Below are 22,234 nucleotides of genomic sequence, written 5' to 3'. Positions count from 1 at the left end.
AATGGAATAAGCTATCTCAGATAAAAGAGCCAAGAGCACTCAATTGGGGATAGAAATCTCTTAACCTATGGGAAAGTAGGAAGGGAAGGGGATAGATAAGTGAAGGGAAGGCAGCTCTTTACTGGTGGCAAAGAATTGGAAATTGAGGGAGTGCCCATCAGTTGGGGAATGACTGAATAAGTTGTTGCATATGATTGTGATGGAATACTATTGTTCTACAAGAAATAATGAATGGGATGTTCTCAGAAAAACCTGGAAAGACTTGCATGAACTGATGCAAAATGAAATGATTAGAAACAGAACATCACATACACTTAACAACAATATTATATGATGATCAATTGTGAATGACTTGGCTAGTCTTAGCAATATAGTAATCTAACACAATCCTTAAGGACTTAAGATGAAAAATACCATCCATCTCCAGAGATAGAACTGATGGAATCTGAATGCAGAAGTAAAGCACTTTTCCTTTTTTGTTGTTTTTATTTTTCTTTTGCCACATGACTAACATAGAGATATATTTTGCATGGCTGCATTTATATAACCTATATCAAACTATTTTCCTCTTGATGGGGGGAGGAGGAGGTAAGGGAATTTGGAACTAAAAAATTTTTAAAACATGTTGAAATTGTTTTTATACATAATTTGGAAAAAATAAAATATTAAAAGAAACCAAAAAGAAATTAAAACTTAGGCATTCCCCCTACCCCAAGTACTTAAATATCCTCAAGACTTAAAAGTCACTAGTCATATAATCCAAATTTCTTCTGAGATAATTCATTCCTATTTGAATTCTCAGGAGTGGGCAATAATCTGTAGGTTTGATGAAACTTGTCAGATTCTCTGTCATATCTCTTATACACACTTCAGGGAGATAGCATGCTTGGTAATTAACACTGTCTGTTTTACATCTATATACAGCTGTTCCCCTTCACTCCATCAAGGAATCACCAAGCACCAGCACATATTATTTCTTCCTGAGTTCAGTAATACAATTATTTATGCTTGCTAGTTGTAAGGAAACCTCATTTTCTGTTCTACATTGAATGGGATTCTCATTTCTTTAAAAGTCCAGATTAAAACACCACCACTACCACCACCAAAAACTATGGAAACACTCCAATTCCTTTTGTGTTCCTATAATAATGCACAATTTCTTCTCTTTATTCTTTCTTTTCTGTGTCCAACTCTCCCTTCCCCTGCCCCACACCCCAGCCAAAACTTGCCAACCTCTTGACTTTGGTATTGATTTTTCTGGTTCCTCAGATCTCCATTTTTGGCCACATCATCATCATCATCATTATTTATTTTGGTTCTTTTAGGATCACCAAACAATTCTGAGAGCATGGGCAGTTAAAGATTTTGCTCCAAATTGTCCTTTGTATGTTCAGATATTGAAGCCTGAAAATAAATTCCACATCAAATTTGCTGGTAAGTTTAACATTAACAGATATACTTTTCTTTTACAAATCACTGAAATGTATTCTAATTAGTAGAAACTTAGTAAATTGATGATGACCTAGACAAAATGATATATGTTTTCTCCATCTGGTATAAATAGTCTTCATTTTTAACATAGCTATATGCTACTATGGAGTGAAATGATTTTTAGGTTAATTTGCTCATTTTGTGTATACAGTCTGTTAATGAACAGTTGGTTATCAGAGTAATTTCAGCAGTGGAGAGAGGCAATACAGTATAGTGGAAAAAAGGATGACTTAGATTCAGGAAGGGCTGGATTCAAATTCTGCTTCTGACATATACTAATTTTGCTACCATGCGCATAAACTCTAAATGCTTCAAACAGATCTCATAAGACTTAGTTATAGATGAGTTGCAAACCTATATCCCAAGATAGAGTTTGCACACTAAGATTTCTCTACCCTGATAAAATCACAAGTATGAAAGAAACAAATGAACATTTAAAAAAAAGCCTGAAATACTTGGACGTAGCAACTAAAATTGATCCCAGAGTAGGAGACAACATATGGTATACACAACCAATTAGATAGTTAAACGTTTGATAAATAACCTCGACTACATGAAATAAATGACTCTTGTGTAAATAATGTCTAAAATATATATTTATATGTGTTATGGAAGATGACTTTGGAAACAGCACCAAAAGTGTGATATTATTGTCTTTTACCTTTCTTTTTAACCTCAGAGTTTAGCACAGTGTTTGTCACATAGTAAGCACTTAATAAATGTTTATTGACTTGCTGACAGTAATATCAATAGGGAAGGAAATAGAAAAGGGAAATGAACCAGATTGATGAAAGATTATGCTATCAACTTAAAGAACTTGGAATGTTTAGTTTGTACAACAGGAGATTTGGGGACTAGGGAAGAGGTCGGGCAGGAGAGTTGACTTAAGTCATTTGAAGGACCCTCGTGTAGAACAAATATTATAGTTATTCTGCTTGAATCCCATATTGATGATCTATAAGGTGGTTTTGCAAGATGCATTTCCATTTTAATATTAAATAACAGCATATATAGGAATTCGCCATGTTGTCCTTAACCTGTTGTTCATTACTGTGCCTCCCAAAAGAGAGTGAGTGAATTAATATAATTTAGTTTCATAATTTAAACATTTTCAGCTCTATTGCATTTTACAGAAATTTTGATTTTGTTCTGGTTTGGCCAATAATTGGTATGAGTGAGTCTTTTTAAAAAAAATGTTTTATTGCTAGAATCCATCTCAATATTTCATGTTTATGTCACCTCCTGAAATTCCATTTTATAGACTCATAGTATCTGTATATTTTTATGACTGAGATTACAACTTCTCAATAGGTCTATATTCATATTATGCAGGGATGGAAAAATCCTGTACTCATTAAAATGCCATGAAAAGTGCTTGAGAGTGATGCATATAATCCTAAACCATTAAAATGTGTTCTGTATTTAAGCATATGGTGAAAAAAAAATACGTGAATTTACTAACAAAGGCAGCATATTTGTAATGTCACTTAATTGCAGTAAATTAAATATCTTCTGCTTTTATTTCTAAATCATATCCATTTGGTAGTATTCATTAAAAATAATTATCTTGCATGTTCGTGAATCATATACAACAATAATTCTAATTATGCTATATGGAGAATAAAGATTCATTTTATTCCATTTATTTAAAATGTGTCTTATTTTTATCTTGAATTGTGCAAATATTATTTGTCTTATATATGTATTCATTTTTAATTTCTAAATTCAATTGAAAATTTTTACATTTATATTATAAATATAATTTATATAATATATAATTGTATATAATATATAGAATAGTATAAATAAATATTATAAATATATATTACATTTACATGATAAAGCTAGGTTCAAAAATAGATTTAAATGATCTCTTACCCCTAAAAGGTAAAAGTATTAGGGAGACTCTAATGTCTCAAACAGTTAGTTCTTTGAGGATATAGAATCTAATTACAGGCAAATATGGGCTTGTAGGGGGACAAAATAAGTGGGAATTAGCAGGGTTGGTTCATGATCCCTGTACATTCAGATGAGCTAGTGCCTAAACTGCTGGAATGATGGAAGGTGCTGAGGATAAAGGAGTTTATGCCTCTGTCACTGCTTTTTTTTCTTTCCCTGCTTGTACCCTTCCCTTCAATAACCTTTATCCAATGCCTTACTCACTCCCAAAACAAAATATACTTTATTTTTTCTGATATGTGATAATTATTTTAGTATTTCATAAATATCTGCATCATGTCTTCTTTATCTCTTACCCAGTAATGCAGTTTTCCCTCTACTATGTCATTTCTACCTCTGAATAGAATAAGTCAGAAATATCTAAGTTCAGATCCTGTCCCTTATATGTACTAATTGTATGACCCTGGATAAGTCACTTAACCTCATTCATCCTCAATTTACTTATTTGTAAAAATGAGAGAACAGAAAGTCATACTTCTTCAAAAGAATGTCATAAAGATAAATAATGTATTTATAACACTTTGAAAACTCTCAAGTACCATATACATCTTCATATTACTTCTAAGAAAATGTGTGCTATTCCAGGTAGATATAAATTCCTCCCACATGTATGCAATGTTCAAGCATTGCCTTCGTTAACAGAGATGACACAGTAATTCTGCTATCTATAGTAGTCACTTAAACGTGAGCACTTTTTTTTTTAGTTCATACGCTTGCAAGATAACCTATATCTAGAGCTGCAAAATTTTTGAAAGGCTGAGGGAAGGAATGAATTTTAAAAAGAAAGGGAAGATGGGGAAAAATTCTATGAATCTTTTAAAACTCCCTTTATAGCTCTAAAGTTAGTTTAGAAAGAGTAGACCATATGGGAAGAGTCAGAGAAGGATTCCCTTTTACAGCATCTCCAACAAATGCTCATTCAGTGTCTGTTTTAATACCTCCAGAAATGGGAAGTTCACAGATTCTTAAGACAACCATTTTCATATCAGGCTTCAGACAAGACAGAATCTACTTTTCTATAACTTTCTTTCATTGGTCTTAGTTCTGCCCTCTAGGGCCAATCACCAATAGTGATAATAATAATAATAATAATAAAATACAGGAAATGTAATAAATTAGAAAGTGTCCTAATCAAAAACAATACTATATAATAGTAACAAAGTGGGAAATGATATAGTAGTTAAAGAGGTTTTAAAATATAGACTAAAGAATTTTTTAAGTATAGAAACCTAGCAGTAAAAACCAAAGGCATGGGGTGGCTAGGTGGCACAGTGAATAGAGCACTGGCCCTGGAGTCAGGAGGACCTGAGTTCAAATCTGGCCTTAGACACTTGTCATGTGGTAATGAGGAGGACATTTCATCCTCATCATCCTATCTGCTGTTACAGTTGTATAGGCAGTTAGGTATATCAGCAGGTAGAGTGCTAGTTCTGGAACAGGAATACGTGAGTGCAAATCTGGCTTTAGATACTTATTAGCTTTGTGACAGTGGACAAGTTACTTAACCACTGTCTGTCTGAGTTTATTTGTAAAATGGGCACAATAAGTGCACCTACTTTCCCAGACTGTTGTGAGAATCAAACGAGATAATATTCATAAAGAACTAAGTGAATCTAAAAGTGCTAATTATTATTATAATAAAGCAGGATTATAATTAAAAATACAAACTTTGGACACTGTATGTTTCTGTTAATTCACCCTGTTATATTATCTTTTACATTAGTGACTGTCTCACTGTCGATTCACTGACCTCGCAGTTCACTAAAACCTCCAAATCTATTTCAGATAAGATATTGACTAAACATATCTCTTCAATCTATCAATCAATTTTATTAAGTGCCTACTATGTGCCATACACTGTGCTAAGGGTTGGGGATACAAAAAGATGCAAAAGATAGTCCCTGCCCTCAAGGAGCTTGCAATCCAAGGAGGGGAGGGGAGACAACATGTAAACAACTATATACAAATCAAGCTATATGCAGATAAATAGGAAATAATAAAGAGAGGGAAAATACTGGATTTAAGAGGTGTTACAAAAGGCTTACTGTAGAAAGTGGGATTTTGCTTTTGACTTAAAGGAAGCCAGGAAGGTCAGTAGCTGAAGTGGAGAAAGAAGAGAGTTCCAGGCATGGGAGACAGTAAAAATTCCCAGAATCAAGAGATGGAGGCCAGTATTGAAGAGTATGTGTTGGGGAGTAAAGTATAAAAAGATTGGAAAGATAGGAGGTGTCTAGGTTACAAAGAGCTTTGAATGCCAAACAGAGCATTTTGTATTTGCTCCTGTAGGTAATAGCAAACCACTGGAATTATTACTGAGTAGTGAGGGTGACAGGATCATACTTGATTTTAGGAAAAATCACTTTAATGGCTTAACAGAGGGGAAGAGACTTGATGTAGGCATACTTACCTGGGATATTACAATAGTCCATGTGTAAGGTGATGAGGGCCTGCAATAGCAGGCTGGCAGTGTCAGATGAAAGAAGGGGAATTGTTCAAGAGATGTTGCAAACGTGAGATAGATCTTGGCAACAACTTAGATGTAGGGGCGAGAGATAGGAGTAATATCTACTCTATCCTGTACTTCTGAAGTTAATTCTTTTTGGGTCCAAGTGTGAGACTTTAGATCAAGTTATATTAAAAGTAGTTTTATTTGGTTTATCCTATGATTTCAGCTGCCAAGATCTTTTCAGATCCTATTTCTACCATTCATTATGTGATTTGGGAGAAACAGCAAAGTGTGATAGAGAGCTGACCTCAAGAGCAGGAAGACCTGTGTTCATGATAGATAAACAGGTAGACAGGTAGATAATAGAGCATTTATAAAGCGCTATGTGCTAGGCACTGTGGTGAGTACTGGGAGTATAAATAATTTCTGCCTCCAAGGAATTTACATACTAGAGGGGTAAGGCAATGAATGGCAATATGTAAAAAATGAGTTGAACAGGGAATGTATGGGATGGGAGAAGATAGACTGGATAGTCATGAACTAGTTCAATTTCAGGAGAATGTGGCTAGCTTAGGTGGTGACTCAATAAGGACCTTATCAGTCAGAGAAAGAGGCCTTTGGGGTGGAGGTGTTGCCAGTGTGAGAAGAAAACTGGTGGGTGCTGGACTGGAAGTGGGAAGTTGGTCAGGAAAGTCATGGGTTATTCTGCCTTTGAAATCTACTGGCTTTGTGATTGGGAAAATAACTTCATCTCTCAATGCTCTCTCAAGACATTCTATAAGACATTTTATATATATATATATATATATATATATATATGTGTGTGTGTGTGTGTGTGTGTGTGTGTGTATATATATATGTATATATATGTATATTTGTATAGGAACCACTGTTTTTTTTACCTTTCTTTATGATTTAGCTCACTTTGACACAAAGTAAGCACTGAATAAATTGCTTCCTTCTCAGAATGTTTGTATATGATAAAATAAAGTATATTATATTAAAGAGAAAACCACTTACATTGAAGTACATCTTTCTAAATAATTTTTTAAAAAATTCACTGACCTTTTCCTCAAAGTTAAGAACTCCTACTCTTAAGTTACCAAGAAAAAAACTGATTGACATTGGCAGATGAAATTCCTTACCAGGAATATTTTACACTCCTAAAATTACAGATCCAGTAGAACAAAAACAAACAAAAAACTAGGATGATATCAATCAAGAATTTATTAAGAACTTATTATATTTGAGACACTGTGTGGTAAGTGCTGGAGATACAAAGACAAAAGCAAAACATTCTTGAACCTCAAGGATCTTCCATTCTAATGATGATGGTATCTCCTAGCATTGTTAATGAGGAAAATTTGGTTAGACTAGTGTAACTTTTTCCTGATGGGGTCCCATGCTTGATCTCTTCCTGAAAAAAATCTTCACTTCCTGAAAGATCTCAAAACCAAAGTAGTTTATATTTTTGCCAGGAATCAACCTCAACCCCACCAGGCTATATCTTGAAAATATCTGTTTAAAAAGAAAGAAAAGAAAAAAACATTCACCAGTCTCTAAACCTGTAAAATTTCACCAATTCTTTTTTATATTTTTGTCCACACGACTGGCAGCATTTTCATTATGTGACACAGTAATTCTTGTAGAGTGGTCACTTGAGGTCATTGAGAGTAGTTATGTTTTCTTATCATCTCATAATTTTTTGGATTGTCAGTTCCATGTTAAATTTGTTTTTCCCCTTTTAATATCTGAAAAGTATCATTGTTCTTTATTGGGGTAGGATTTTAAAGGATTATATGCTAATGATAATAACAAGAACAAGAACTCAACTTTATATAGTACTTTCACAGAAATCCTGTGGGCTACATAGTAAGAGTTCAAATATGTATATGTACACACATGACCTCAGTTTCTACATCTATCTATCTATCTATCTATCTATCTATCTATCTATCTATCTATCTATCTATCTATCTATCTATCTATCTGTCTGTCTGTCTGTCTGTCTGTCTGTCTGTCTGTCTGTCTGTCTGTCTGTCTGTCTGTCCGTCTGTCTATCCATCCATCCATCCATCCACCTATCTAATCTATCATCTATCTATCCATCTATCCATTTAGATGAGGAAACTAAGGCACAAAGATGATAAATGACTTGACCAAACACCACAATTTTTGAAACTGGGAATTGAGGTTTTCATATTTGTAAGTCCAGGATGAGAAAAATTTATTTCCTCCAGTTTTAAGGATAAATCGAAAAATGAATCATTAGAAAAATCCCCTTCTTTCTTGAACCTCTACCTTTATGTTCATGGATATATCACTGTTCTTGATATCATCATTATATGAGAGATAATGATGATGATGATAGTTATTTTACCTATGGATCACGATATCATTATAATACTTCCAGAATACTTGCATAAAACAAAATTGTTATATTTTATTCTTCCTATGAAACCACATTTCCTTCATAGACTTTATCATTTTCAAATCTCTGAAGCTTTCTTAGCCACAAACTGCATTTTTCCTGGTAATTGTTGTCTGCTTCTGCAGTTCAAGTCAAATGTCAATATAACTCTGGCTCTATTGTGAGTCTTATGAACAAGGACATATTTTTCTACAAAGGCAATGCTTTTAGTAAAAATGGTAATTGGGTATATATGTAAAAGGTGTGTATGCAATGAGGAAAATAGGAGAATGACTCATTAACTAGTGACATAGAAATTGTATTCTATTCTAGCCCCTCAATTCGATTATGACAATTTATGTCCAAGGTCAGATCTCTCTGCTGAAGTCCCCTTGATAGAAGGTCATGTATTCCTGCTATTGAAACTTCTGTGTCTTTTCCAAATTTTCTTTAGGTTCAGATCTTTCTGAACCAGTTAAAAAAGGCTAAATTGAAAATATTCTCAGAAATATAGTTTATAATTAGTACCTTTAACTTAAAAATTAAATCTAATTCTCCCTCTCCCTCATGGGAAATCTTATTTTATTTTGTTCTATTCTATTTTAAAGACTTGACATCTAGGTTACTTAAAGTTTTAGGTATGTTTTTATAAATCAATTCCTTACAGAGATCTTGAGTGAAGCTATAGAATAGGATAAATTGTATTTAGATTTATCACCAGCATCTGAGTTAGTTTTTCTATGTCTTCTTGGCAGATGAAGTCATTCAGAAAAATCAGTAAGAGGCTGCCTTCTCTTGAGGAAAACAATTACTAGTTAAATTTAAGTGGACTCTAAAAAACCAGAAATAGGCCATGGAATGTCAAGGCCATTTACTTCTTCCTCTAACCCTGTTTAATGCTGGAATCATTTTGCCATTTCATTCATTCTTTTTTTGGAGAGGGGAAGGTAGGGCAATTGGGGTTAAGTGACTTGCCCAAGGTCACATGGCTAGTTTTGTGTGTGTGTGTGTGTGTTAAGTGTCTGAAGCCAAATTTGAACTCAGGTCCTCCTGACTCCAGGGCTGTTGCTCTATTCACTGTGCCACCTAGCTGCCCCACTCCATTCCATTCATTCTTTTAGCAGAAGGGAGAAAAAACAAAATTAGATGGGTCTATTTTCATCCTCAGGTAGCAGTTTTTTTTTTTTATAAAGAATGAGAAAAGACAGTGAATCAAGTGAGGTTTGGGACTGTGGATTTGACGTGCTTTGACTCCATGGTATTTTCCCTCAATAGCAAGGAGAAAGTTGTAGTTCATGAATAAAAGGAAGAAGCATAATTCAGAAGGAAAAGCTTTGACTAAGTGAAATGTTTTCTGCTTCAAAACTGAAAAGTGACTAGGAGAGTCACTCATTGTACTGGGTCAGTAGAAGTTAGATCTTCTGGGAGTTTAAAGACATGTTTCCAATTATCAGAAGAAAAGTTTTTGTTTAAAGAAATCCATGTAAAATTAATGTATTTTTAATGATATTGTTGATAATACAAATACATCTTATATAGAGTGGGTATTCCTGACTACTTTCACATCAGCAAGATTGTTGAAAACCATACATTTTGTCTCCAAGTGGCCAATGTACACAAAGGAAAAAAAAAGTTAGCAAGTGAGAATATCTATCAGGGAACAATGCATTGAGCAATGAAAGAGTTCCAGGTCAAGTTCTTCTCTATTTCTGGATCAGCCACCTTCCTGCTCCTTTCTTGAAGAGGACACCTGCCCTTCATATTGCTTATTTTCTCTCTCTACCCCTCGCTCCCTAAGTACCCAGACCCATTTAGTCTTCTCTTAGTAGGCACAACCTCATGTCTCAAATGTATCCCTTCAAACTCCCCAAAACCTTCCCTCTCCACATCAAATCTTATGGGTTCCATGTCACATTCTCTCAGGCCCTTGTTCAGTGGCTAAAGCTGGTGTAATAGATTCCATAAACAATAATGTATCAATAGTTTCATTATTACTTTGCCCACAGGTTTTGTAGATGAATGGCTGATTTAGAAGTCAGGCAAGCTTGGAGGGTGTTTCCATACCGAGAGTTTGGGAGTTTCCAGTATGCTGAATCTATCCCCTACATCCTCCCTCCACACTCACACTCTTTGTCAATTTGAGGATTTGGGAAGGTCTGTCTAGAAAAAGCAACACCCAGTGAAGTGAATATTTAATGAAGGAATTTTAGTAATTATGGCTGGTGGGAGAGGGAGTTTTGAAGAGAGGAGGTTTTTCCTGGAATTCCTCCACAGGCAGCTGCCTACTTTCCTTATTTTGCTTTCAAAAAATTCAAAAGGAAAAAGTAAGCATGCATTTAGCACCTACTCTAAGAGTGCTATGGACACAAAAGCAGTTGTGTGTGTGTGTGTGTGTGTGTGTATGTGTGAAGGCTTACAAATGAACTTGGGCTAATGCCCATAAACTGGGAATGATTAACAAACTAATTAGAAGTATTTGACAATGATTTCTAGAGTATTTGAAAACCCTAGTTTCCGCTGAAGTCTCAAGTGAAATGCAAACATTGCTATTGTCTGGTGGAAATGGCATTTTTGTGTTTTCTAAGTTTCTGTGAACTTTTTAGCATTACGTTTTGTGTTAAAGTGTCATTTTGTATTTTTGAATATTGACAATTCTCATTATGGGACAGGGTTTTAGTTAAGCTAATGGCATAACCTCATTTAAACCACACACTGGACCCCACCTTATAAATCAACTAATAAAGGTTGCCTTTTCATTAACCCTTTGTCTAAGTGCCATAAAACAGGGCTAATGATTACATGTGGACATATGTATCCATGTATGTATATATGTATACACACATGTGTTTATGTGCATGTATAAACACATATATATGAAATATTATTCTCTTGCCTGTTTTTTTTTCAATTCCCTACATCAATTTAAGAGGAACTTAGATAAGTCCTACTGAGTGGCCTGAGTAAGACAGGGGTTAAGTGACTTGTGAAGTTACTCAGCTAGTAATCAGTGAGTAAGCATTTGTTAAGCATCTGCTATGGGACACATCACTGTAGTAGGTAGGCACTGAAGATACAAATATAAAAAATGAAACAGTCAATAGGCAGCTCAGTGATGCAAAGGCTGGAGCACTGGGACTAGATTCTAGAGAAATGGAGTCCAAATTTGACTTTAGACATTTACTAGCTGGCCAAGTAACTTTGTCTTTGCCTCAGTTTCCTTAACTGTAGAATAAGGCTAACAGCAGTGCCTAACTCAGAATTGTTATAGGATCAAATGAGATAATGTTTGTAAAGAGCTAGCACAGTGCCTGGCACATAGTAGGTACTATATAAATGTGTATTCCTTTCAGCTTCTTACTAGCTGTGTAACTTTGAGCAAACTTCAGTTTCCTTATTTGTAAGATGGAGGGGTCTAGGAAAAGGCACTAGATGAGATGGCCTCTAAGATCCTTTAAAGCTCTAAACCTATGATTTCTAGAGATATATAAACTTCTCTTCAACTTGTATATTTGATTTATAGATCCTCAACCTCCCTTTTAACCTGAAAGAATACAGAAGGAGGTTAATCTGCCCTTATAAATGCACATAATAAGTTTCAGAATCAGGATTTGAACACTGGTCTCTGCATTCCAGGTCCAGTGCTCTATTCACTAGACCAAGCAACCAAAATATGTAGATTATATGTTTTTTTCCTCCTCAGATATAGTTTTAGTCATATACTTAATGAAGTCTGGCTAGAGACTGAGACTCATTAATAAGTATGGCAAAGCTCAACTGTGATGCATCTCTTTATAAATGGAATTGAGGGCTATGCAAATATAGCAATTAAGTGCCCTAATTCCCATTAATTAATTTTGAGCACCCCAGCTGCTTGTCCTGATTCCTGTTTACTCAGGACCAAAAGAGATGATACTATGTAACTGTTAAGTTTTCTGCAAGTAGATGTATTAACCTCTGTAACTTGGCACATTTTGTTCCTTCCCTGGTTACAGCACGATTCCTCCCTCCCCAAACAAAACAAAAACAAAAAACAAAATCATAACAATACAGTTTTGACTAGAATGTGCAAATCCGTGATTCTACATAGGCAGAACTATGATAATTTTAGTAATGTTATGATTTATATCCTACTTTGAAAAAAAGTTTTGGGGATGATTCAAAACATATAAAATGAGAAAACTAAAAAGAAAAGCAGAGTGACCACTAAATAAAAGGAGAAGGAAGTATTCTGGTGAATTGAGATGACTTCATTATTACAACTAGTCACTGAATTTAACTCTGATCTTCCTAATATCATAGGCAAAAAGGGGAAAAAAGTTCTCATTTTAGACAAAGAGGTATTTATACAATTCTTAAAAATCTGAGGGGAGGAATTTTCTTCCATTGTATTTGGTGGGTTCCAATATCAAGAAATTTATGATAACTAGACCCAAGATCAAGTCTTCCAGATCTCATCATGATTAAATGATTAATGATTTCTTAGTAGTTCCAGAGGAATTCTGAAAGTCTTGTGATATGGGGGAAATACAGAGTGTAAATAATAACTGGGAAGAGGGAGAGGTTTAGAAGTATTCAGTTCTACCTCCTCAGCTTTTTCCTTAAATTTTTTTCCATGCTGTCATCAGAGGAGAGGTAAGGACTGGATTGAAAGGCACTGAGCTATTCTAAAGAAATTGTCACATATAAGGTGGGTTTGTTGAGATGGGGATTATTTGGGTCAGGTTAGGTTTTGGGCCTTTCAGTCAGTCTAGTCAGGATGACTTAATATGGGCAATCTACATCAGTAATTTTCAGGCCACCTGCAAAACTGCAAAGTAGGTAAATCTTGTCCTTTTTTTAGCCCACTTCTCTTTTCTTTATCCTTTCCCCAGTGCCCAGATAAATAGTTCTCTCTAATCCCTCCTTTCTTTTGATGAATTCAGGCATCATCCACTTCAGATTCTTCCTGTGCTACCCTTCCCTCTTTCCCACAAAAGTCCTTGTCCATAGGCTACAATGCTAGGTAACTCCTCTTACACCACAATGAGCATTAAAGATGTGAATCTCTCTTTCAGCTGAGAAAAGAGATAAGGGATAGAGATATCTATTTCAGATTCATATGCATAGACATGATAGTTGAACTTATGGGGATAAATGAGATTTTCAAAGGGAAAGGAGTAGAGAGAGAAAAGAGTCAGGATAAAGAAAACACATTAAAGCATTGGCATTGCAAAGCCATGAAGGAAAAGGAGACAGGGTCAGAAAAGTAGGCAAAGACGGTAAACTTGTCTCTATTACAAATGCTTACCATGTATCAGACACCATGTAATTGAGAATTCATGATGCAAAGAAAGAAGAAATAATAATTAAAACTTTCCCAGCCCTTCCAGAAGCATGGAGGAAACAACACATAAATAAGTAGGTACATACCAAAATATATATTGTGTTCAGTCATTTTTTTCAGTCATGTTTGACTCTTCTTGGCCACATTTTGGGTTTTTTTTTAGGCAAAGACACTAGAGTGGTTTGCTATTTTCTGATCACAACTTGTATATGTCTACCCACCTTTTGCAGTTTTTGTCCATGTGGTTCTATAAATTTTTTTGAAGGAGTGACTTATTGGTTCTTAAAACATAACATAATATTTCAAAAGGGTAATGGGTTTCCTTGAAAGGTAATGTGTTCCCTTCCTGAAGATCTTCTAGCAGGGGCTTCTGATCCCTTCTCAGGAATATTATAGTGGACGTTCTCTTAAGTGTGAGTTGGACTCAGTCACTGAGGTCCTGTCCAACTCTTAGATTCTGTGACTCTGTGACAGTCATTCATCTTCTTGATATATTTTACTCTAGTTCTGGTACATCATTGGCAAGATGCTATAGCCTGTTTATGCCCATTACTCATTTTTCTAATGCCCTTTGGGTCATATGTAATTTTGATCATAGCCATATACAGAAAGTCAAGAGAATAAAAAATTATTAATCACTACTATTAATCACAGTGCCAGGCACTGCGCTAGCTCTTTACAAATATCTTATCATTTCATCTTCACAACAACATCGGAATGTAGTTGCATTATTATCCTCATATTGCAGCTGAGAAAACTGAGGAAAATAGAGATTATGACTTTCCCAGGGTCATATGGCTAGTACATTCTTCTAAACAGAGATTTTCTTAACTCCAGGTCCAGTGTTTTACCCAGTACACCACCTAGTAGCTTTTGCAATCACTGCAATGCCATCTAAAGAGAGAAATCACCTAAAGACCTCATCATTTCTATAGAGAATCCCTCTTCCTTTGAGACTCTGCAATGGAATTCTCCATGAAAATGACAAATATGTCTCCCTGTCTAATGCTTAGCTTTTTTTAAAATCAATGATCAGGGAATCACTGAATAGAATGATCTCTTTGGGGGTTCCTCTAAGAGAATTTTGTCAATATAAGTAGGTGAGAAATTCGAGGGGGAGGGAATATTTAAGGCAGCACTTTGTTTACCAAGTAAATTAAAAAAAAGTTTTATTGATCATTTTTATTTCTTATAATACTTTTAATCTATATATACATTTCTCTATATATTACACATGTCTATAGATATGTCTATATCTATCTATATCTATATATACCGTTTCATCCTACCCCAGATTTGAACTCATTCATATAACAAAGAAAAAAATTAGGTGAAAACAACATATACAGTAATCATATCCAAAATTATATGTAATATTCTTCCCTTGCCTTTTTTCGGAGAGGAGGGAGATTTGTTTCATTGTCTATTATTCAGAACCAATATTGATTTTTAAATTACTCAGAGATTGGCTTCCTTTTGGTGTTGTTTTCACTTATGTTTAGGTGTTTGCTGCAGCCAGCTCATACCAACTTATAGGAGTCAATTGTAAAATTTTTAATGTGATGGTTTATAATTCATAAATAAGTGCTTCATATTGATGATTGACTTATTATTTTGTTGATTGTCTCAGTTTAATAAAGTGATGGAGAAAATGTTAATAATACAGATTAAACTTAAAAAGAGTATTGTATGTATATTTGGTTTGGGGAGGTACCAGGAAAGTTGGTTATTAAACATTTACCATCACACTTTTGCTTACATTGTAAAGAAGTCCCACTAATGGGACCCTGCTTATGGGTCCCACTAAATTGAGATCATTAACTGTAGCAATTTGAAAGAGTTGTTTGTTAGAGTTCTGAGCTAAAACACAGAGACTTGATTCCTTTCCCCTACCCATTTCCTGGATTTGATGGCAGACATCTCTCCAACTGGTGTGATCAGTCAGCATATGCAACATGAATGGAAAAACAGGAAAAAATAACTACATTTATTATTTTGGAATTTATATAAGATTTATTAAGGGACATTCATTTTGCTAACTTTAAAGCACAATATAAATTCTAGCCATCATCATTATTTTTAAAATTTAAAATATATGTGCATGTACAAATTCTCTAAAAAGCAGTGTCAGTTCATTTGTATTTCCCAGAAGAAGGATGGCACTCATTGAAGGTACAAAATTTCTAGGCAAACATATCCTTAAAAACCATAAAAATGGGCATAGCCAGAAACAACAGACTATAAAAGGAATTGCATTAGTCAGTTTAAGAGGCTACCCAACACATTAACTTGGTTATCATATGTGTGGCTTTTCTGATTATTTTTGTGCTAAGTTACATGCATTTTTCATACATTTTTGAATTTCTCATATACATCCTTTATTATCATACAATTGTATTCCATTTCATCAAATGTTTTTAATTATCAACAAATTACAACATTGTAGGATCTTTTTTACAATTCAAATTTGTGACTAAAATGGAATGTTCTGCTTTAGGATCTTGTCTGGAAAACTCTGTCCATTTCTTTCTTATGTTTTCCTCAAGAATATACATATATATATATATATATATATATATATATAAATCTTCCCAATAAAGATTTTGTATTGATGAGAAAATATGTATATGTCAGTAGTTATTGATACTTTTGTTTTATTTTTTCCTCAATAATAGAGCTGGTGACTTTTCCCCAAATGGTATCTTCCTCTCTTTCAGAGTTATATGAAAACTGATCCCTCAGGGCTCTAATAATATTATTTATATTTACAGTACTGACCTTCTATATAACACACTCACACACACATATTCCTATTCTCATTCAACTGTTGGTCTTACCTTTGATTTCTTTCTGCCATATCCACTTTCTTAGATAGCACATCAGGGACTATTATGAGAGTCAGAATGTGGTGGCTCCCCTGCCTTGATGAAGAAAATTTTTTGTTGAGATTGCTTCCATCCTTTTATTGTCCATTTCTTGCAAGAAAGCCTATGAATCAAGGAGGATGTGGCCTGAAAAAAGTCAAGCAAAAAAGATGAATAGAGTGTCCTTTGGGATCTTAAAGTGAAGATTTTAATGTGGTGGTATAGACAGAAGCCTCTTTATAAGGTTTGAATTCCCCAGGCCTACCTTACTGGCCCTTCAGCCAGTCTAACACTTTGACAATCATAAAACATTTTAGTTTTGGAGAACTCTAGGAATTGATGGGACGTACTTCTTTATCAGGTTCTAAAACATGTTTCTGAAACTTCTATATATTTACCCTAGTTTTTTTGTGTGCATTTATATATACATATATAATACGTATATCCTACATATTTAAAGTCAGCTATCATTTCTACCCATGTCTTTCCCTTATTCAAATAATCATAATGGCCAAATGATATGAGCTGGCATATCATACTGTTGGCTCAGTTTTAGTTTGTAGTTAAATTTTCTAGGCTGTAGCTTCTTAATCTTTGAAATGCAGAATTTGGAATAGGTTTTCTAATATACTTTACTAATATTATATCACATTATAGGTTGTCTTTGTTAGATCAAATCTGAGTGTTCCTCAGAGACAAATATTATGAAGGACATTGACTTCTGGAGTAAGATTATCAGAAGGATGAAATGTCTGAAGACCATGCCTTGTGAGGATCAATTGAAGAAACTGGGGATATTTAGCTTTGGAAAGAGAAGGATTAAAAAGGACACAATAGCAGTCTTCAGATATTTGCATAGCTATCATGGGGAAGGTGGATGAGCCTTGTTTTACCTGATATGAGAGGGTAGAATTAAAACAGTGGCTAAAAATCAAAGAGACAGATTTTTACTCAGTGGAAAGAAAAAAGAACATCTTCCTGTTAGAGCTTCTAAATGTGAAATGGTATACCTGATAAAGGAAGAAAGAAAGGCAAAAAGGCAGGAGGGAAGAACACAAGCATTCATTAAAGAGTCACTGTGTGCCAAATGCTATACTAAGTTATAGGGATATACATTCAAAAGGAAAGAGGTAACCTATCCTCAAGAAAGTCAAATTCTAATAGGGGAACAAATACCCAGAAAGGAGCAGTTACCATAAAGGGACACTATGATCTACAAATTTCCTGGGTTGGTGAATGGTACCTTAGAGGCAAAGATCCATACACTCCATCAAGAAACAATGGCAGTATTGATTTGATCAGAGTTCCAGAGCTGGAGTGAGATGTGTTAGGAAAAAGGATACCTGTGGTAGGGAGGCTGTAGAGGAGGTGGCCAAAGAACTTATTCTTTTTTCTTTCCACAGAGTAAAAAGCTGTCTCTTTGATATTTAAGTGAAATGAAACATGGCATGCATCAATCAGGAGTACAGGCCAGTCTTAGTTGAAGATAAAATGACCATGTGTTGTGCTACATTAATGAATAACATTAGTGACTCTATTTTGCCTTTATCCATCATTTTGCGAAGCTAAGTTTCAACTGCTTGTAAGTCATCTGATTTTGAAGGAATCACAAGATTACTCCCCCTCCCAAAGGTCACCTAACATAAGGAATGTCACAAAACTACCCCCATTCGTTCTCGCCCCAGTGTCTCCCTCCAACATTAAGAAACTAGATGTCTCAATCCTTAGAATCCTCTTTTTCATTCCTTCCAAATTTAATTTTAACTGTGTAGAAACCAAGTTTTGGGGTCCTTGGCTACCTGTTTTGCAACCACATGCATTGCTAAATAAATTGTCTGGATAAATTTCTGTTTCTGCCCTCCACTCCCCCCCATCCCCTTCCATTAACAGTTGGGGATGTAATAGAAGGGATACCTTATTTGTCCTCTGACATTTCTTTCAACTCCGAGATAATGATAACGTCACATGACTTTATGGGGGAAATTTTTAAAAAATTCACACAAATTCAATCATGTATTTGTGAAAGATACTTTAACAAACCCCCATGAATAGGCCTTTAGATTGATCAGTATTTTTCCTTAGTGATAGGAATAGGTAAACAGGCCTATTGAAATCTTTTTGAAACCCAATTCTGTCATCTGATGAGGTGACTTTATTTTCTAACTGTGTCATATACAAATTTTATAACTATGTTGTCTATTATTTCATCTGGTCATTGATTAAAATGCTGAATAGAATAAAGTCATGTACTGATTCCTGGGTTATTCTAGTAGATCTCCCTCTGGAATGACATTGGTCCCTCTAGTTTTTGAGTCTTAGTCTTCAATTAGTTAGGAATCCTAATTGAATTATTATCTAGTTCAATTTTTTCCTTCTTCAACATGAAGATAACATGAGAGACTTTACCAAATGTATCATTGGAGTCAGGCATAATGTGTCCATGGCATTATACTCACAGACCCTAATTAACCTTCTTAATAAAGGAAATGAGGCATGACCTATTCTTAACAAGCTCATGGTACTAATTACTGATCACCCCTTCACTTTCTAATTGTTTCAAATCCATTCCCCTTAATCATTTGTTCTAGAATTTTGCCAGAACTCGAGTCCCACTCACTTGTCTATAGGTGACTGCATCCATTCCCTTTTTGAAAACAGAGAAATAGATTTTGCCATGTAAAATTTTGAACAGGTAGTACTATCAAGATTTTGTATCACAATCTTCATTGACTCAAATTAAGATTGATATATGAGGTGCTAAATAGTGATATGTTCATTTTTCATGGAACTGGAATGTTTGTAGAGTCATACTTATGTAATTACATTGGCAATTCACAAGGCAATTGCTAAGCAATTGGTGGGATTGCTAATAGTCTGATCTGGTTACCCACAGAATAATTATTTTCATTATTATGGTGACTGGAACAGATTAATCAATCAAAAATAAGTTGATTGTTAAAACCTGGCTATTGTGGTTTTATAAAGAGAATTCAGTTCCATAACAATCCAGTGAACCATCACATAATCTAAGGCAAAGAAAGTACCTCCTTTTTCTGACATGCATTTTCAGATGTTCTGAATGCTTCTTATGCTTCCTACAAAATGCAGGGCATGAATAGCAAAAATATTTTTAAAAAATATTTAATTGTTTTCCATTCTGTTAAAAATCAATCCTTTCCAAAAAACCAAAAAGTAATATTTGATTTTTCTTAAGCAATACTGAACTACATCAGTCTGTGCATGGCTGCTTTTGTTTACAACCTTCCAAAGAGCTGTTGCTTAGCAACTGCATTGAAGAAGCTTCTAGTGCTCTAAATCACAGGCTGTATTCATACAATTTAAGTCCTCAAAAAGGGCTGGATTCTATGAGCAGAGATTTTGATATTCAGCATTTTGAATACATTGGCACCAATTCTTTTTCACCACACATGTATAAAAATAGATTTGAAAGAATATCTGTAAATATTCTATTTATTTTAAATAGTTATCTGTCGGTCTATACTGTTTAATCAGTGTTTGTTCAGATTTTTTTCAAACCTATTGTTTTAGAACTTACATAGCAATAATATACTATGTTGGCAATTCCATAACCTAAAATAACCTGGTAGGAAGAAAATCATGATTTATTTAAAATAACTATTATTTAGGGGGAAAGCATTTACAAATATTATCAAGTTAAGTATTTTGTCTTCTTTTATTGCTGGAATATCATCCTGAATAGATAGTTTGTTAGGGTACATGGGTCGGGAGCCCATGATATTCCATTTCTTTATTTTCTAATAAGGACTCTAAGCCAAGAGGAGCAGGGTGTGGTTAACATTCCTGTGCCTCCCCAGAACTAGGTTCATACTTTGTGAATCTCGGGAATTTTATGTATGTTGTTGTTAGTCTAAACTGAGATTTTATACAAAATGATTTTCTCTCATAATCATCCATTTTGATACCTGCATGTCTTTTGTTTCTTTCTATTCAAGACAGCAGATTTCTGTGATTATACCACTCTAGTCAAAGGATCATTGATCACAGAAGTGGAAGGGCATCAGAAGATATCTAGTTCAATCTCTTTTATTTTATTTATGAGGCAACTGAGCATCAGTTAGCTTAAGTAGTTTGACCAAGGAAACAAAGGTTGTAAGTAGAAAAGTTAGGAAGGAAAATTAGTATTTATAATTGCTGTTTATTGTGATTGATCTGTTTTTTTCAATATGGTAAATAATGAGTAAAATGTAAATATAAAAAAGGCATATGGTTATATAAAAAGTAGCCACTCAAAAAATTAAAACCCTTTTAATGATGATGATGATAGTATGATAATATTGATAGCATTTAATAGCATTTATAGAGCTTTAGGTTTTGCACAGAACTTTACAACATTTTATTTCCTTTTATCTTTACAATAACCTTAACAGGTAAAACCTATTATCCATCCCATATTATCTCCATACATATGAGAAAACTGAGGGAAATGGATTAAGTGACTTGGCCAGGGTCTCACTACTAGTACATGTCTAAAAGCAGGTTTTCAACTAAGACCTTCCCTCTCAGAGGATTTGTAATTCAGGTTTGGTATTTCTATCTGTTCTTGTATTTGGAAAGGCATGATTCGCTTGAATGGATTTTGGAGACTACTTTTCATTGGCAATTAGAGAGAAGGATCTTTGGTAATTACAATTACACATTCCCCATCACGACTTTCCTCATCACAATTTTGATATGTTGTGGGTTAGCATAAGAAATTAAATTAGAATTCTTGGGGAGTTTTGTGAAAGCCACAGAAGATACATCCAGGCCAGGAGACAACACAGAAAAAGTTTAAAATTTAGAAATACATAAAATGTATGTACTGTATAATATCAACCACATTTTTACAATGAGATACTGTAAATACTCCATAAAAAAGAAAAAAAATCAAATTTCTTCTTTGATATGAAGGGAGGGCCAAAAATTTTACATGGATCACAGGGGCACGGTAGCCCAGCCCCTTGATGTGGAAGGAATAACTGTGTATACATGTAGCATGACTATAAAGATCTGATTTTTAAAAGTCTAATTAAGGAATCCAGCTTATAACTTTGTAGCTTTATACTTTTAATAATGCAGCATGGTGTAAAGAATATTGAATTGAAAGATAAGAAAAAATTCCTTCAAATGTTTTGGATTTGTTTAAGTCATTTATCTTTATCATCCATCCATCCATCTATCTATCTATCTATCTATCTATCTATCTATCATCTATCTATCTATCTATCTATCTATCTATCTATCTATCTATCTATCTATCTATCTATCTCTCTTTGGAATTAGACGAATCACATGTATCTATCCCTATCATCTCTATCTTTATCTCCTCTATCTCTGTCTCAAACTCTGCCTATCTCTCTTTATCATCTTTTTAAATCATTAGTAATATCTATATCTGTATATGTTTATGTTTTCTAGTTCACATTTTCCAAGGTTTAAAATCCATATGACTTCTTTTAAAAGAGAAAGAACATGGAAAAATAATGAACTAACTCTGAAAATGTTCTTGAAGGAAAATGGCATATAGAGGGCTAGGTGACATCATGAAAACCTAATTTCATATCCTATATTTAATACATACTAGTTGTGTGGACATGTGCTAGTCATTGAACCTCTCAGTGCTCTAAATAATTCTCCAAAACTATAAGTTGTTTGAGTTGTTCATCTACATATATTTTTAGAGGGAGGTTCCACAAAATTTCCTGCATAGTAGAACCCTA

The 22,234-nt window shown here is 34.2% G+C and overlaps 1 protein-coding gene across 1 annotated transcript in view; it reads left to right on the top strand.

Annotated features, from left to right (window-relative positions):
* Positions 1-22,234, top strand: part of KCNT2 (potassium sodium-activated channel subfamily T member 2) — a 550,024-nt gene that overhangs the window by 371,752 nt on the left and 156,038 nt on the right. Inside the window, exon 13 of the mRNA XM_069074469.1 lies at positions 1,326-1,434. Within this exon, the coding sequence (XP_068930570.1) occupies positions 1,326-1,434 (109 nt within the window). The remainder of the gene's footprint in view (positions 1-1,325; positions 1,435-22,234) is intronic.

This window comes from Petaurus breviceps, unplaced genomic scaffold (assembly GCF_028583685.1).
Source record: "Petaurus breviceps papuanus isolate PSGF00001 unplaced genomic scaffold, PetGlider_PUasm1.0 90895, whole genome shotgun sequence".
NCBI classification, from domain to species: domain Eukaryota; kingdom Metazoa; phylum Chordata; class Mammalia; order Diprotodontia; family Petauridae; genus Petaurus; species Petaurus breviceps.
This window is presented reverse-complemented; position numbering and strand designations above follow the sequence as displayed.